The following is a 16,842-nucleotide window of genomic DNA, read 5'->3' as shown; positions in this document are numbered from 1 at the left end:
TCCTCTGGCTCTGAGCCCAGTCCAGCACTAGGAGTTGCATATGAGTTGCAGTCCTTGTGCCCTTGACTGCCTTTCAGAGTTTACCTAGGTCCCCAGAGCACTTTGGCCTGTGATGGCAAGGCTTGCCAAGAAACTTGGGTATCAACTGATGAGATGGATGATTCTTCTCTGACTAGGTCTGGTCCGAATGCTCCCTCTCTGTGTGGGCGTTGGCTGAGCCCAGTACAGGTTTGCTCTCCACTGTGGCAGGAGAGTTTAATGTAAATGAGTTTAATGTAAAGTCCCCCAGTTGCTGTACTCTCCCTCCCTCAAACGCACACTCTCTGTGCTGCACGGCTCACTACCTGCAGCGTTGGAGGGGTGGTTTTGGTGCTTCAAGACTGTCTCTCCTGTTCCCCTCAATGTCTCTTTCAAGATACAAAGTTAAAATTAGGTACTGGGATTGCTCACCTGAGTTTTGGTCGGTCCTTGCAATGATGCTTTTCTGTGTGCAGATAGTTGTTAAAATTTGGTGTTCCTGCTGGGGTACAAACTATGTAGGTTTCTATTCTGCCATTTTGTTCCATCCTTTATCAGCTATTTATTTTAGGAAAAGAAATGTGTGTACAATTGGAGAGCCATTTACAAAATCTTAACTATAAATGTTTTTGACTTTATAATTTGTGATAACAGGAACTATATTTTTATAATTCTATAAACCTCTGGGTGTCCCTAATACATAGAATAGTAAGAGCTCAAGAATTAGTTTTAGTTGCCTTTCCAGGTAGGACCATCAGAAGGAATCACAGGACAGTTTGTTTTGAAGGTAGACTAAAGCACCAATGTCTAGGTGTAAGGGAAATTACATTTTACTGAATTCTGTTTTGTTTGTCTTGTTTTTGTTTTTACCATGTACATTTGTTACTCTCAATTGTGCATATATACATGTAGGTGCTTTTTTATTTTTAAAACTCTAATAATTAAACTTGTATTTGATATGTCAAGTGGGATGGAGAAAAGTAATTTGGAGTATAAGAAGATGTAGAATCCACCATGTCTCATAGTGACAGGGATAGTGTTTGAGGATATTTATTTAAGGTATTTGAAATAAGGCCTATAAACATGTGACTGAAGAGCATATTCAATCAAATATGAGTATAAATTAGGAAGTGCACAACTGTAGTTAAATAGAACCTTTTATCAAAGGTTTTGAAGGAGGACATCGTGGATGGAACCCTATCCCAGGAAAATATTGGTGTGCAAAAGCACACACGGCTCTATAAGGAAATTTAGATGAAGTGACAAGTTGGTGGAGGGAATGTACAGAATGTACAGTATAACAAAAACAAAGAATCACAGGTAATACATGCTTCTTAAAGGGGTTACCCTATATGTAGAACTCACTTTTCTTCCTTTCTGCTCTGAACTATTTAATGTATCTTTCTGGGTTGTTGCCCAATTTTATTATAATGGTCTATCCTCTAAAGATGAATAGGTGGTAAAAAGAAGGATGCTTCTGTTATAGGGAAGAGTAAGTAGGAATGAGTACAAGCATGCTTTCCAGGCCATTTGCTGAAACTACTGAGTGTGAATATGGATTAAAGTACCTGGAAAGAGGTAGGGGGCTTGTCCTCCAGTTGATACACTGAGGTCATTACCTCTATTCCTTGTATGGAGGAATAGTCTATTGTTCTACCCATCTGTAAGTCTAGAGCAAGGGGGAGGGAAGAATTGGGCAGCCAGGAATGAAATTTTAGTTAGGTTTGCCTATCCTAAATTGGGGCTGGGGATTGTAGAGCTATAATTAAAGCGTTCAGTCATAGCTGACTTTTATCATAATTATAAACTCAATGGAATTGTTTTATTAATATGCTGGGCTTGCTCATGCAGTCACTATTACACACTTGTACCTCCTGCTGTTTTGATGGCAGAGACACACAGGACCAACAGCTCAAACAAGACGTATATTTTATTTGTATATTTGAACACTGCCTGTTAGCAAACCAAAGCTTTGCTAGATGGTTCACAGAGGTTAATCTGCCCATTTACTGCCAAGTATGCTGCTCCTTAATCTGTGCAATATTATAATAAAATAATGGTTGGTCCTTGGCAAATCAGTAAGTTTCTTTAATCTCAATAAAGCATAGTGACTGCACTAAGCTCATAAATAATGATTCTGATACTAATTTTGACCTTATTCAGTATAAAGAAGCAATTTCTCTCATTTAAAAATCAATTGAACATGGTGAAGAGGAAAGTGAGTTTTGGGATTTGAATTTGTGTTTAGTTTAATAAGATTTTTTGTGTAATATAAATGGAATGAGAAAGTCTTCCATTTTCAAGTGCCATACTACTAAATACTTTGCTCTCTGAATTTCTCTGTCTTTGTAATTGTTTTATTCTGCTAGGAAATACCATTGGGGACCTATTCCTTTTCCCCAGTCCTTATTTTTGTCATTTGTGTGCAAAATATATTGAGTTTTCCCCCACCTGGAAGAAACAGTTGCCATTTTAAAATACTAACACTTTTTTTCCCACAATTTATATGGTAGTGATTACTCTCTATATCTTATACTTAATTTCAAACAAACTGAGAGACAGAAAGATAGACTAATTCATACATATATACATAAATTTAGAATAATGATACTTTTACTGTCATGGCACTTATTAAATGGAACCTGGCTCAGTTGTTCAGCTCTGTTGACCAGAGCTCTACACCCTAAGCCATACATACAATATGGTATAAAATTAGTTCAATAATAGGAAGACAATTGTGTCTATATGCCATTTAAACATAAATTCCACTGCATTTAAATTTATTTATCAACTCTACTAGACCATAAACTCTTTGTCAAGAAAAGCCATGTTAGAGTTTTTGTTTTCCTTACAGCATCTGGCCCTATCTTCCTTGTATGTGGTAGGTGCTTAGTAAATTTAATAATATAATAGTAAGAATAAAAAGAAGATCATATTGTGGTTAAAAAATGTCACTAATAATAGGCAAATTCCTATTCCAAAAGCTGATGTCTTGTTTTAGTATTTCTGGCACAAAAATTTCAGAATGCTTAGGCAATTAAACTGGAACATGAGGGGACTCCAGTGGAGCAACCTGTTTTCTGTACAGTGGATATTGTTACCCATGTTATTTTCCTCTGTTTGCTAAGTGTCTGAGGCTGCAACCCTCCTTGTTCAGGCAGTCCATATGTGGTTTCTTTTCTGTATCAACTCCCTTCATTTTATATTTTTAAGATATTTGAAAGCATAGGTGATTCAGATTATAATGTCTTCGAATTTTTCTCACAGTAAGCCCTTTTGTCTGTGGCTTTTGCTTTTCAGCAGGAACTATCTTTTGCCTTTATTTTCTCACAAATCTAAGGTAGACCACATGGCTGTCATATTGGTTCCCCTGTGGTATCCTGGCTTTACTATAATGATCACTCACAGTAAATGGATACAAAAGAAGATACTGAAGAAATGAGTAGGTCTTCTTGTTGTTTTAAGAGAAAAGTTGCAATAAATATATCAATGCTGTTATTTCATTATCTTCTGTGATCACATAATGCAAAGAACTAGGCAATCCAATAAGGAAAGATAGTCAGCAATAACTGAATAGTTTAGGGATACAGCAGAAATCTAGCAGAAATACAGAGGCATGGAGGCAGTCTAAGTGACACCAGACTTCCAGGCAGCCTGCAAACCACCCCTCTCTCCCTGCAACTCAGTCATCCTATTCTGAGCCCAGACAACAGTTACAGAATATTGCTAAGCCCAAATGGAAGGTGGGAAAGGATTTATGGAAAGGTGATTCATTGTTAACATCTTCATCTGTTAAACTTAAGTAGAATTTCAGCAGAATGTATATATAATTCTTAGCCAAAATGTTTGCTTATTCTGTTTAGAAATCACATTTGACTCACGGTTGGATTGTCTTTGAAAGCATTTGGGTGCTACACCAAGCCATCTGTGTTTCAAGTGAGCTTTTATGGCAGTCATTCTGAAGAGCTGGAGCAATACAAATGTGAAATTTAGTGTGCAGTTACACTCTGAGAGCAAGGCTCCTTGGCTCACTGTTGATGGCACTGCAAATCTAAAGCAGGAGTTCTAGTTTTATCATTACTTCGCCCCAATCCACCCCAACACACACATAAAGAACAATCCCAATGTTGGTAAATAAATAAGCAGTTTAAATAGAGAACTTAAGGAGCCCACAGCAACACGGAAGTATAAAATAAGCTTTTGAAGATGGTAAAGAAACATTTAATGAAATTTCAAATGGTTTGTCACACAGTAGTTCAACTGAATGGCAAAGGTCTCAGGGAAGATGTTGCCAGCAAATGCACTAAAGGAAACAATATAAGAACCATCTGGACACTACTATTCTTTGTAGAATTCCATTATAGATAGATAGATAGATAGATAGATAGATAGATAGATAGATAGATAGATACACACACACACACATACATACAGTTTTTTCTCTAAAGTCACCAGGCTTGTAGTGCAATAAAAATAGCAAAACTTTAAATTAACACACAGGGTTTAAAACATTTCAGGAAAGCATTGATTATATCTGCCAATGGAGTGAGTGTATTTGGCAAATGACCTAATTATCACAGAGTTGGTTCTTTCTCACTGCTCTACTTCTCGCTAATTGCAGAACTGCTGGCCTTCTTCCCCTGACAAGGAAGAAAAACAAGAACAGGGGTGTGTGGAGAAAACAGTGACATTCAGTTTTAATTCATTTGAACCTGCTGCCAAGCTTAATTATGTAATTGAGAGAGTGAGACGGGTGGGCTTACAGCCACTTGGGCCAGAGTTTCTGATGGTTAGCATTTGCCAGTGTTGTATTGAGGATTTTAGCAGTTACCGGAAAGCATTATTAGCTGAAGCTGAACTAATCTCCCCTTACCCTTCTCCTCACCAGACGTGGGTACAGAGGTTGCTGTTCCCAGACTTGATTATTTGTCATTAAGGAAAACAAATTGAAAGCAAATTGAAGTGGCTTTATTCCTTGCTAAATGCATCATTATTCTTTAGGGGCAGTCTCCCATTTCGTTTTCTTCTGATTGTGATGTAGTATCTGCTGTCATGTAAAACTCAGTAATGCAATGTTTATTTCTAGAATGGGAGTATTTTTCTGTGTTACTTGAGACATTTTTACATAAACTTCCATTGTAACTAGTGAAAGTGAGTATATATGAAAAACACATAATTCAGTGAAATATTTCTGATTTGGCAGCTTATCCCCTATTTTTAATTTTATTTGTGAAGTCTTTATCCCCCTTGGCTTGGAACCATCAGTACAGATATTTTGCACAGAAGGACCAACCTCTCTCTCCTTGCTGGCAGAATGACTCTTTATAAGTACATTTTTTCAAAGTTTAGCCAGAACGTCCCTGATTCAGAGAAAGCTCAGGGTGTCTCCTACCCTCACAGAAACGTCCTCTGTTCAGATTGAAGTTTAGTCCTGGAGGTCAGCGTCTTGATTTTGTAATATTCTGTGTACCATGTGGAGGTGGAAAGGAAGAGAAGAAGCCAGAGAGAAGGCACGCTAGATTAAAGGGTGGGAGTCATAAAATAAGAGGCTGCCTGCTGGGTGGCAGCATGGCTGAAACAGAACCATGACCACTTAGCATTATGTGTTCTTTATAGCCCAACAGTATTAATAGACACTTTTATCAGTTAATCCCCGTCATAGTTCCATGAAGTAAGTTAACATTTTTTAAACGTGCTTTCCATTTATTTTCACAAATATTTGTTAAGCATAGGCTAGATGTTAGGTACAGTCCCAGTATCTGGGGTAATACAAAGAAACAACACCTGGTAATGGAGAGTGCTCTTTTTTGTTCCAGGTACAATGGGTGAAGGGGAGGGTCCTTGTCTGGCGAAGGGCAACACTTTCATGAAGTTTCTAGATACGCCCAGCCTTCTACTCTCTCAGGAATATTATTCTATAAATTATCCACTTGTCCTCCTGAAGTTTTAATCTATTAAAGATCTGCTTGATCTTTCCTATCAATATTCAACATTCAAAAATGCCAAGAACAGTATCTGTCCTGTAGAAAGTTGTCAATAACGATTTGTTGAATAATTTACATGAATACTCAGCAGTTTCCTACCCTAGCTTCACATTGGAATCAGGTGGGAAATAGACACACACACACACACACACACATACATACAACCATAGCGTCTCCTATCTTAAAGCAAACAAACAGAAACAACTCAGTTGACCTTAGATCCCCTGCTAGCTAAATCTGTTTCTTAATTGTTCTTCCCAGCCAAGATAACTGCAAAGAGGCCTGTAAAATCCTCCTCCTCATCTTGCTCATACTCTTCAACTACTCCAGCAGGCTTCAATCCCCACCACTTGCCTAAAGCAAATCATGATAATGACATCATGTTTCTGAAGACACTGGGCATCTTGAAGCTGTCTTTTTGCTCAAACTCTCAGTAGCATTTCACATAATTGATCTCTCCCTTCTTCTCAGAATACTTTCTTACCTTGGATTTGAGACATCTGATTGCCTTTTCATTTCCTTCTTCCTCTCTGACTCTCCAGCTTTCTTTGCAGTCTTTTCTTCTTATGTAATGCCTAAATGCTGAAGTTGTTTGAATTCTAATCCTAGACCTTTTTCTTTTATACTTACTCTGGGCATTTTTGACTATTTCCTATAAATAACATCTATATCTTTGTGCTGTTGTCCTCCTATATTTCCAATTTCATCTCCATTTCTGAGCACCAACCTAATATATCCAGCTGCGATTTGACATTTCTATTTAGATGTCTCGGGCATTTCTGACTCAACATGTCTCAGACCAATAATTAAATTTTCCTTCTCCCCTGCTGGTTCTTCCTTGAGTCTTCCCATTTCAATAAATTACATATCCACTCACCCAGTGGCTTATGGCAAAAACAAAACCAACCAGACAAACACAACCAGTGGTAATCCTTGTCTATGTCTTTATGTCTTCCTTCTTTCCAGTTCAGTCAATCCATTTACAAAGCCCTGTTAATTCTGCCTCCAAAATATAACTCAAACCATCCCTTTCACCCTATTTCATTGCCAGCTGCCTTTCTTCTGGAATGTTGCAATAGCCCCTAAGTCATCTCCTGATTCCATTCTAGCTTCCCAGCTCCCCCACAACATTGCAATCTCAATTTAAAAATGCAGATCATTTCCCACCACTGCTTCTTTAAAACTTTCAATAATGAACAATCAATAATTAAAATCGATATTATATGCTCTCATGTACTTTCAAGGAAGATCTGCAATTTTGTAATTATATATTCATTTGTGTGGTTATTTTTTCTTATCCATCTCCCAACTCAACTATTAGTTGCATGAGTGGGAACTGAGGTTTTTTCCCACCACTATATACCCTTTGCTTAGCGCAGTGCCTGAAATAGAACTTTATTATTGAATGAATAAATGAGCCGATGAATGGATAAGGAAGATTGGCCAAAGTGTGAGGTACAAGGTGGGTTCCAATCTCAATCTCATCTTAACTCATCCACTGCTCCATTGACAAATGTACTGATTAAATGAGCTCAATTAAATCATCTTATATGGAATTGTTTTATTCCATGCCATTTAAGGAATTTTCAAGAATTGAGTCCTTTCTCTGATGGGCTTCAGAGGCTACTAGAATAGTTTACAATGTGGGGATATAAAGCAACTCATGGTATGGTGTATTTGAAAGGACACATGCAGACTTTACTTCAAATCCTGGATCTGCTCAATGAGTGGCTTGTGATTCTAGTCAAGTTGGATCATCTTACCCTAACCTCAGTTTCTTCATGTGTATTATGGCACAAAGTCAGTAGTACCTGATGTTATTATGACTTCAGCAAGTACCAATGTGTCAACTACCCAGCATAGCAGCAACTGGCATGTGAGAGATGATATCCAGATTATAGTTTTGCTTTCTTCTCCACTTGACCCTATTTCTTGACTATTACTTTCACTTTTCTATCTTACTCATCTTACTGGGTAGTAATACTTATATTACCCATTTAGTTTGATTTTGTAGGAAGAGAAGAATTAGCAGTACTTACAGAAGAGGCTTCCTTTTGGATTAGAAATACAAACTTCACAGCTTCTCTGCCCAGCTTTTCAAGAGCATTTTACAGTACACTGCTGTGTAACAAGTTCATTTTAGGATAACATGCTGGGAGGGAGAAAAAGAAGACGAGATTCAAGGGGAAAAAATTAAAAAGTTAATTAAAAGAACTTGGTAATTGGATTCCCTTATACTCTTCTTTGGTTATTTTGGGGTGAGAGGAGGTGTCACAGTACATGGTTAGTAGGTTGGCTTCAGTGGCTCACCTCAAAACTTCTAAATGAGATAAGTATAAGAATACAGATGATTCCCTGCCTGACAGATGAGAAGAAGTATAGGATACATATGGTGAGCTTTTTAAGCATGCCAAACAAAGCTGTCCTTATACTCACTCTTGAATATTTATATTAAATATTCTTGGCAGTTAACGTTACTGTTAGGCTAAGCCTTGGACTATTAGCTAGCTTAAGGACATGCAAAATGGACTTTTCATTGACTCTGTTTTACTATTTCTTTGCTTTCACCATATATAGACATCCACACAAGCACACAATCAGAATAGCATAGGAAACTCATATACCCTTTTCAGACTGTACACTAGAAACAAATAAGCAATATAGTATTTCTTATTTTTAAAAGAAACATTAATATTAATGTATTTAATCATTCTTTTTCACAGATCCGTCAGAGTCAAAATAATTTAAGATGTTATCATTGAGATAGACAAGATAATGGAGGAGCATGGGCTTAGTAATCAAATGGAACTAGGTTTTAAACCCCTCATTCACAACATTTACTTATTCATGAAGTCAACATATGTTTATTGAATGCCTACTGTGTGCCAAGCACTATTGCAGTTGCTGATAACTGTTTGCAAGTTCTTATCATGGTTTTTGTTAACATCAATATTTGAGGTTTTGAAAATTAACTTTAGGGAGAGAATTTTCTATATTTTCCAGCATTTTGTGTACCTCACTTTTGCCATAATCCATGAAGAAAGAACACAGTTAAACAGTCTATTTCCTTACCCACCAAATTAGGTTAAATTGGGTTACTGATTGTACACCCAATCTCCAAAACAATGCCTAGAAAATAAGAGTTACTATTTTATATCTAGAGATATTATGATTTTATCTCTCCCAAAGCGTTAAGGACCACTAGTCTAAGAGCCTAATGTTCAAACAGGGTAATATGTCAGAAGAAACAAATGCAAGTCTATCGGTAAACTTATACTTCATCAGTTCAGATAGAGATTCAGCTTTTTGTGAATACTAACAAGGGGGTTTTGTGTTTTCACAGGTTATGGTTTTGTAGATTTTGACAGTCCTGCAGCCGCACAGAAAGCGGTAGCATCTCTCAAGGCAAATGGCGTGCAGGCACAGATGGCTAAGGTAAGATTGATGTTTAGGGGTGTGTGTTGAGAGAGAGAGAGAGATAAGGAGGAAGGAAGGAGAGATTAAATATTTCTTCTTTGCTCTGAGCTCACTCAAACGTGCAGTTTGCAACAATTTGGTTTATATTTTCTTGTTAGGGAAAATAAGAAACTCCACATTAGGTTTGGCTTAGGGGAATCTGTCTGGCTTATTTCATTGTTTCTTTGTGTATATTTATTATTGTATCTTTTGTTATGGTAACCTCATTAGAGATTTAAGGACAGCTGTGAAGTGCTCTGTTCTGCTTGAGAAAGGTGGGGCGTGTCTGTGTGTGTGTGTCTGGGACTTCTACTGGTAAGCAGTTTTGGAGTAGTAGAATTATCAGCAACTTGTCTTTGATAAACTGTGTGCTAAAAAAAAGTGTGCGTTCTCTTAGCTGGGGAGAGCTGATTGTTGAATGATGGGATTGTCTGATCTGTGCAGGAAAATGAGTTTAACTGAAGTGTACTGTGTCTGTATTGCTAGAATTTCACTTTGGCCTTTATAGATAGAGTTTTCTAAGATAATTTTAGATATTAATAATTTTCAATAATTAAGTATTGTTAAATAGAATACGTATTCTGGAACCTTCTACCTGAAACTGTAATATATTTTATTATCTAAGAAAATAAGTTAAATTATTTACAATCCTTTTGTATCCTGATTTCAGTGGTGGTTACAAGAATCTATACCTGATAAAGTAACATAGAACTATATACACGTATTGCACCAATGTCAGTTCCCTGGTTTTGATATTGTATAATCATATAACATGTAAAATTTGTAGAAACCTCATGAAGGATACATAGGATCTCTCTGTACTATCTTTGCAACGTCTTGTAAATCTGTAAATATTTCTAGATAAAAAGTCAAAACAATTGTTTATAACATGGTTGCTTGTTAGATGTCTGCTTTAAAATGATGGCCATTTAGGATTTATTCACCTGCAACCCAAGTCTTTAAATATTCTTTCTGATTGAAAATAGTGAACTTATTTATCTCTAGATTCTGTAAGAGTTGAGTGATATAATGATAAAGTAGTCAAATTTTCAGTTATTTGGATTTTGTTGAGATTGCTAACATTATTTGATAACATTTTCCAATTTTGACCTCAAGTAACTAGAGGTAAGATATTTGGTTTCTTCATCGTCAGTTGTCTTCTAGTAAACTGATACAGAGCGTATCTGTTAACCTTTTGTTGCAAGTCACTTCCCGTATAGATTACTTTGGTGAACTCATTGTCCTTTATGACACACGACTAGTTGTTCAAGGCAGAATAAATTTGAATTCTTTCATCTGTGTAATGTATTCTTCATCAAGATTATGCCTGGAAGCTTTGGATTTTTTTCATGGACTAAGATTGATGAAGTTAATATTTTTAATTAATAAGGAAATTATATACATGTCTTGGTTTAAAGGTTACCTGGCAAAGAGTCAATGGCATTAAGTAGTGACTTCCTATATGCACAAAACAAATGATGAAATGTAGCTGTTAGGTGTATGTAAAATAAGTAACTTGAATTTGGACTGAAGGCAACACCTACTTCCAAGAAAATGAATATAAAAATGTTTAACGAAAAAGTTGTTATTGGAATTTCTTGATCTATTCCATTGGCAAACTCCCAAATCTGGAAGTTAGCAGATTGTAGCACTTTAGAAGTAATGAAAACAGCATGCATAATCTCCACCATTTCAAATGTCCTCAGAATATGTATAGTTAGTTGTTAGATAAAAACCACTGCCATCTTGTGTAACAGGAAAAGAAAGTTGACATTGATTTTATAACTACTGAGGAACCATTATGAATATTTTCCCTCAGTTTCCCAGCATTCCGGTGCACCGAGAATTCCTCTTTCTCTCTCTCTCTTACCCACCCCCACACACCCTCTGACTCTTTCATTCTCTCTCTCTAATCACTGATATCTCACCTAGTCAGAGGGCTGTTTGATTTGGGGAAATATTTTAAAGACCTCCTAAAACGATTATTTTTCCAGCCAGCATTTTGGCCATTGGCTCATGCCCACTGTACAAAAAAAGAGATTCTAATTGGAATGGTTAAAGTCACTTTTATTTCTGTAGTTTGCGCAAAGATTTTACCTTATCAATTCTGCTGCCTGTGAAGTTAATTCTTACTCTCTTAGCTTTAGACTCATATCTGCCTACTGGAAAACTTTCAGCAGTGAATGACTCTGTAATTTAACTATCTATAAGAAAATAAATAGGCTCCCTTTGAGAATAAAATAGGACAAGCTTGACCACCACCTGTATTAGCAGATTTCTCACTGAGCTATTGGATTTCATGGCATTTTCCTCCTTTGTCCTGGTGATAACTATTATTTATTATCATATAAACCTGCAGTCTGCAGGGTGTGTGAAACCTGCACTATATTTTTGGCCATTTAAGTATCTACTGAATCACCTCTTGCATCCTTGTTCTTATCAATATCCTACTGTGCAGGTTGTGGTGTCACATTTTAATGACTCCAGGATTTCAAAATAAAAATATTACAAATACTCTAGTTTCCCAATAGTAACCTTCAGCTAACATAAAACTCTCCAAGTGAATTGTCTTATTTAGCTAGCTTATTCCAGTGTGCGCATATGGAAAATCCAACTGATTTGTCAACCAATAGCAAGTTACCCAGGAAGTGGTAATTGATTAATAATGAATTACCATTAACGTAGATGAACATTTTTCTGTATACTTACTGTTCTGCCACAAAGGAGTTTTTTTTTTTATTTCAAAAGTCATGTTTCTTTTAGGAAATCAGATTCAGAATATTTTAGTAATACATAGTGGTTAGGAGCATAGATTTGGAGAGAAGTAAACTTGGCCTTGAATCCTGGCTCTGGTACCACCTGGCTGTGTGACCTTGGCTAAGTTACTTAAATATCTCTGAACTTCTCTAATAATAACTCTTAGGTTATAGAACTGCTGTGAGAATTTAAAAAAATACATTAAGTGTTTAGCATACAGCCTAGATCATAGTAAGAATTTAGTAAAAGTTATTCAATAAATATAGTTATACATTTAATTCAAATTTGCTACTAAACCTTCTATAAATCCTAATACATGTTTTAAATGTGTGTCATTCCAAATTATTTTCTTTAAAATATATAATAAGTAGCATCAGTCAGCAAACATTTTTATTGCCTACTCTGTCTGGGCAGGGTACTGAATATTGGAGAATGAAGATTGAATAAAAATTCTTTTTTTTCTGAATGTTTAACATTTATTCTATCTCCTGAATTGCTACAGCTCCAGACTATGAATTTCAGCTGTTACTGTTCTTGGCAACTTCAGCATATAGAGAAAAAACTTATTGGCCAAGGAATATGTGTCTCCATAAGCATGAAAAAAAGTGAAGAAATCCCTGCTAACAATAAGTTAACTTGCAGATATTTATTTTACTCATGTAGGACGAAGGCCATAGATAGACAGCGGAGGCCAATTCTTTGGGGTGCCATCAAGGATCAAGGCAGCTCTGCCATCTTTTATCCCTGGCTTTTATGTCACACATTTATAAGATGGCTTCTAAAGTTCCAGCTCTTGTATCCACAGTTAATCCAGGAAAAAGGGAAAAAAGCAAATAGATGAAGGAGCAGTATGGCTGATTTTGTCCTTTTAAAGGCTTTTCCAGAATCTCAAATCAGCAATTTGTGCTTACAACTCAAAAGCCAAAACTGAGTCATATGGTTTCCCGCTTTCTTTTAAGAGAGTGTGAAATGATGAGTATTTTGACTTCTTTGCCTGTGCAGCAGAGAAAATTAAGAATAGTCCATCCCCTTGGCTATCCAGCATCCATGACATCAATAAAGGTGTCATGCATACATACATTTTAGGTGGCATGCATTCATTCTTTCCCAAAAGGAACCCACCTCAAAGCTGTGATTGCATCTGGTGACTCCGTTATCTCCAACAGGCCCATGGCTCCTCCTCATAGCTCAGCAAGTCATACCTTTAAAAGAGAAGTTATCCATCTGAATTCCCACAATGTAGAATGACACAGAAACAACAGAATACATGCACTTAAAGGAAAATGACTATTTAGGAAAGGAGAAAATGGGAAGCAAGCCTAAATTATTGATCTCAAATACATATCAAATCCTGCTAGGTGGAAATAGAATTCTTGAGTTGTCAGTGCAATAAGTTCCTTGGTCATCCAATCACATAACCCCTGATTCTGTCATCCAGAGGTATCTTACTTCCCCCTTATTCTCTGTGGCCTCATTGAGGCCTTGCTGGAGAACTGCACAGCTTTGGAGGCTTTTCCTGGATATATTTAGAGACACTAGAATGGGTCTACATATTAAACAGTCATGAATTATTACCAGCCAGTCCTTGAGTAATCTCAGGCTTAACAGGCATCTTTCTTATTTGCTTTCTGTCAATTCCAAATATGACAAAACACAGTATATCTTACTCTAGAGGAAATGTCTGCAGAAAAGAAGTCACTCCCTCTCAGGGCCTTCAGATAAGACTTCATCTGGTGTACTACCAGACTGCCATTACAGTTCCCAAAGGTGATTCATTTCCAGTGGGATTTGTAGAGTAAATCTCAGTTAAGCAATCACAAAAGAGACTAAGTGTCCCAGAGGATGTCAAATAGCTTGACAGGCATAATATAAAAATCTTATATCTACCATGGCAGAAAACTAGATTGGGACCAGAGGAAAGGACTTCTCTTATAAATCAATGACCTTGATAGTAGTTATCTTTGGAAAAAAACATAAAAAATCAGTGGATTTTTTTACTTGAAATATAAAAAGATGAAAAGTCAAAATCAAGGAATATGCAAAAGAAAATATTTTAAATTCAAACACACACACACACACACACACACACACACACACACACACACACACAATGAATTTACAAAATATATCACCACAGTGAAGCCGTATCAGTTATATTCCGGTAGAAGACTTTTAGTTAATTAAGGAAGGGTGTATAATTTGCAAGAAAAAAACCAAACAACCTCATCAAAAAAGTGGGTGAAGGATATGAACAGACACTTCTCAAAAGAAGACATTTATGCGGCCAACAGACACATGAAAAAATGCTCATCATCACTGGCCATCAGAGAAATGCAAATCAAAACCACAATGAGATACCATCTCACACCAGTTAGAATGGCCATCATTAAAAAGTCAGGAAACAACAGGTGCTGGAGAGGATGTGGAGAAATAGGAACACTTTTACACTGTTGGTGGGACTGTAAACTAGTTCAACCATTGTGGAAGACAGTGTGGCGACTCCTCAAGGATCTAGAACTAGAAATACCATTTGACCCAGTGATCCCATTACTGGGTGTATACCCAAAGGATTTTAAATTATGCTGCTATAAAGACACATGCACACGTATGTTTATTGTGGCACTATTCACAATAGCAAAGACTTGGAACCAACCCAAATGTCCATTGATGATAGACTGTTTAAGAAAATATGGCATATATACACCATGGAATACTATGTAGCCATAAAAAATGATGAGTTCATGTCCTTTGTGGGGACATGGATGAAGCTGGAAACCATCATTCTCAGCAAACTATCACGAGGACAAAAAACCAAACACCACATGTTCTCACTCATAGGTGAGAATTAAGCAATGAGAACACTTGGACACAGGAAGGGGAACATCACACACTGGGACCTGTCGTGGGATGGGGAGAGGGGGGAGGGAAAGCATTAGGAGATATCCCTAATATAAATGACGAGTTAATGGGTGCAGCACACCAACATGGCACATGTATACATATGTAAAAAACCTGCACGTTGTGCACATGTACCCTAGAACTTAAAGTATAATAAAAAAAAGAAGGGTATATTCAATAGAATATTCTAGAACATTTTACCAAAGTGCAACTATTGGCCTCATAATGTGGCTTGTTGTCTACCAAAGCTACTCTTCTGAATGCACAGGTATATGACAGGCATTGTCAGCCACACTCCTGTAGTATAAGATCGTATTAGTAGTTTTTGTTTTTATCATTCCTAGGTAAAGCAGAAGAAAAAGGCTATTTGATATTTATTGGTCACTACAGTGGGATGGAGCCTCCTGGTAAACATAGAGGCTTCTCAAGGGCTCCTTATGTAGGAAGGAGAGGCATTGTTCCAGGGTAACTTGAGCAGGCGACTCGAGAGATGTTTCCTGAGACTGGGTGGGAAACAATCAATACTTTATATAGTGATGGACAAGAGCTATCTGGGCATGCTAATGTTCCTAGAATAATGTCCATGTCTTTTTGTTTGTTTTGCAATAAGATCAAAGGATCAGAGATCCCTATCTGCTATCATTTGCTTGTATCCCATATTTCCCCCATGGGGACAAGGGCTGTAGGCTCGAATTGAAGCAGGAATCTCTCATTCTCCTACTTTCTCAACGTGTTTATGTTGAACACCTGCTATCCACAAGGATTGTTCTACCTGCTACAGACATAGTACTGAGCCAAACAAAGTTTCATGAAGTTCACATAGGGGATTACAAAAAGTAACTGTTATACAAAGAGATATAATTTATTAGATTGTAACAATTGGTTTGAAGAAAATTAAAACCAGTTACAGTTACAAAATAGGAGATGGAGATGGTGGTTAAATAGGATGTGGAGATGGTAGTAGCTTAGGTACAGTGGTCAGGAAAAGTCTCTCTAATCATGTGACATTTGAACATGTATCTAAAAGAAATGAGAGGAGAAAACTATACTTATATTTAAGCGATAGTTATGAAAAATTTCTATAGTAATTTAAAATAGACCAGAATCTTTAGTGAGATAGCATCTTCGGGTTTTATTATTGTCTGTATCCTGCATCTTCATAATAATAGAAGAGTTGCATAAACTACCATCATTTCCCCCCCTTTTTTGTGGGAGTTGTCTGGTTTCAAGTCATCCTAATATTGCACTGTTTAGAATTTTTTTTCATGTGACTCAAATTCTAATTGATCAGTAAATTTTTATTTCAACACTTATCTTCTTCAAATTGTGTTGTTCTATTGTACCAGTGGGTGTAAGAATGTGACAAGACACCCTCCTCTACAGTTGTGGAATGCACTTTAAATAACTGTGATTCTAAAGAAAAGCATTCTGATGTCGCTTTTAACATAGTTCATTACTCCTGAATGACTGATGCTATGTAATGTAAACCTTGCTCTATCTCATTTCCTAAAATGAATATTTGTATCATTTGCTCCTGTGGGATACATCTTCAACAGACAGATCTCTCTAAAAATATATAAGTATTATTTTTCTCATGATTGGAAATTTTAAAATTTTCTGGAAAAGAAATACTTATTGGCTGGTCTTCTACATGTCTGTAAAATATTTGTGAATGTCTGCTTTGCTGGCTATGTCAATTTGGCTCATTTTTTTTCCTGATCCAAATGCT

The 16,842-nt window shown here is 36.6% G+C and overlaps 1 protein-coding gene across 7 annotated transcripts in view; it reads left to right on the top strand.

Annotated features, from left to right (window-relative positions):
- Nucleotides 1-16,842, top strand: part of RBMS3 (RNA binding motif single stranded interacting protein 3) — an 864,792-nt gene that overhangs the window by 409,594 nt on the left and 438,356 nt on the right. For all 7 annotated transcript variants that reach the window (XM_030812232.1, XM_030812235.1, XM_030812230.1 and 4 more), the window contains exon 4: nt 9,346-9,437. In XM_030812232.1, coding sequence (XP_030668092.1) covers nt 9,346-9,437 — 92 coding nt within the window. The remainder of the gene's footprint in view (nt 1-9,345; nt 9,438-16,842) is intronic.

Source organism: Nomascus leucogenys, chromosome 4 (assembly GCF_006542625.1).
Source record: "Nomascus leucogenys isolate Asia chromosome 4, Asia_NLE_v1, whole genome shotgun sequence".
Lineage (NCBI taxonomy): Eukaryota > Metazoa > Chordata > Mammalia > Primates > Hylobatidae > Nomascus > Nomascus leucogenys.
The sequence above is the reverse complement of the archived record's forward strand: the minus strand, read 5'-3'. Positions and strand labels throughout refer to the sequence as shown.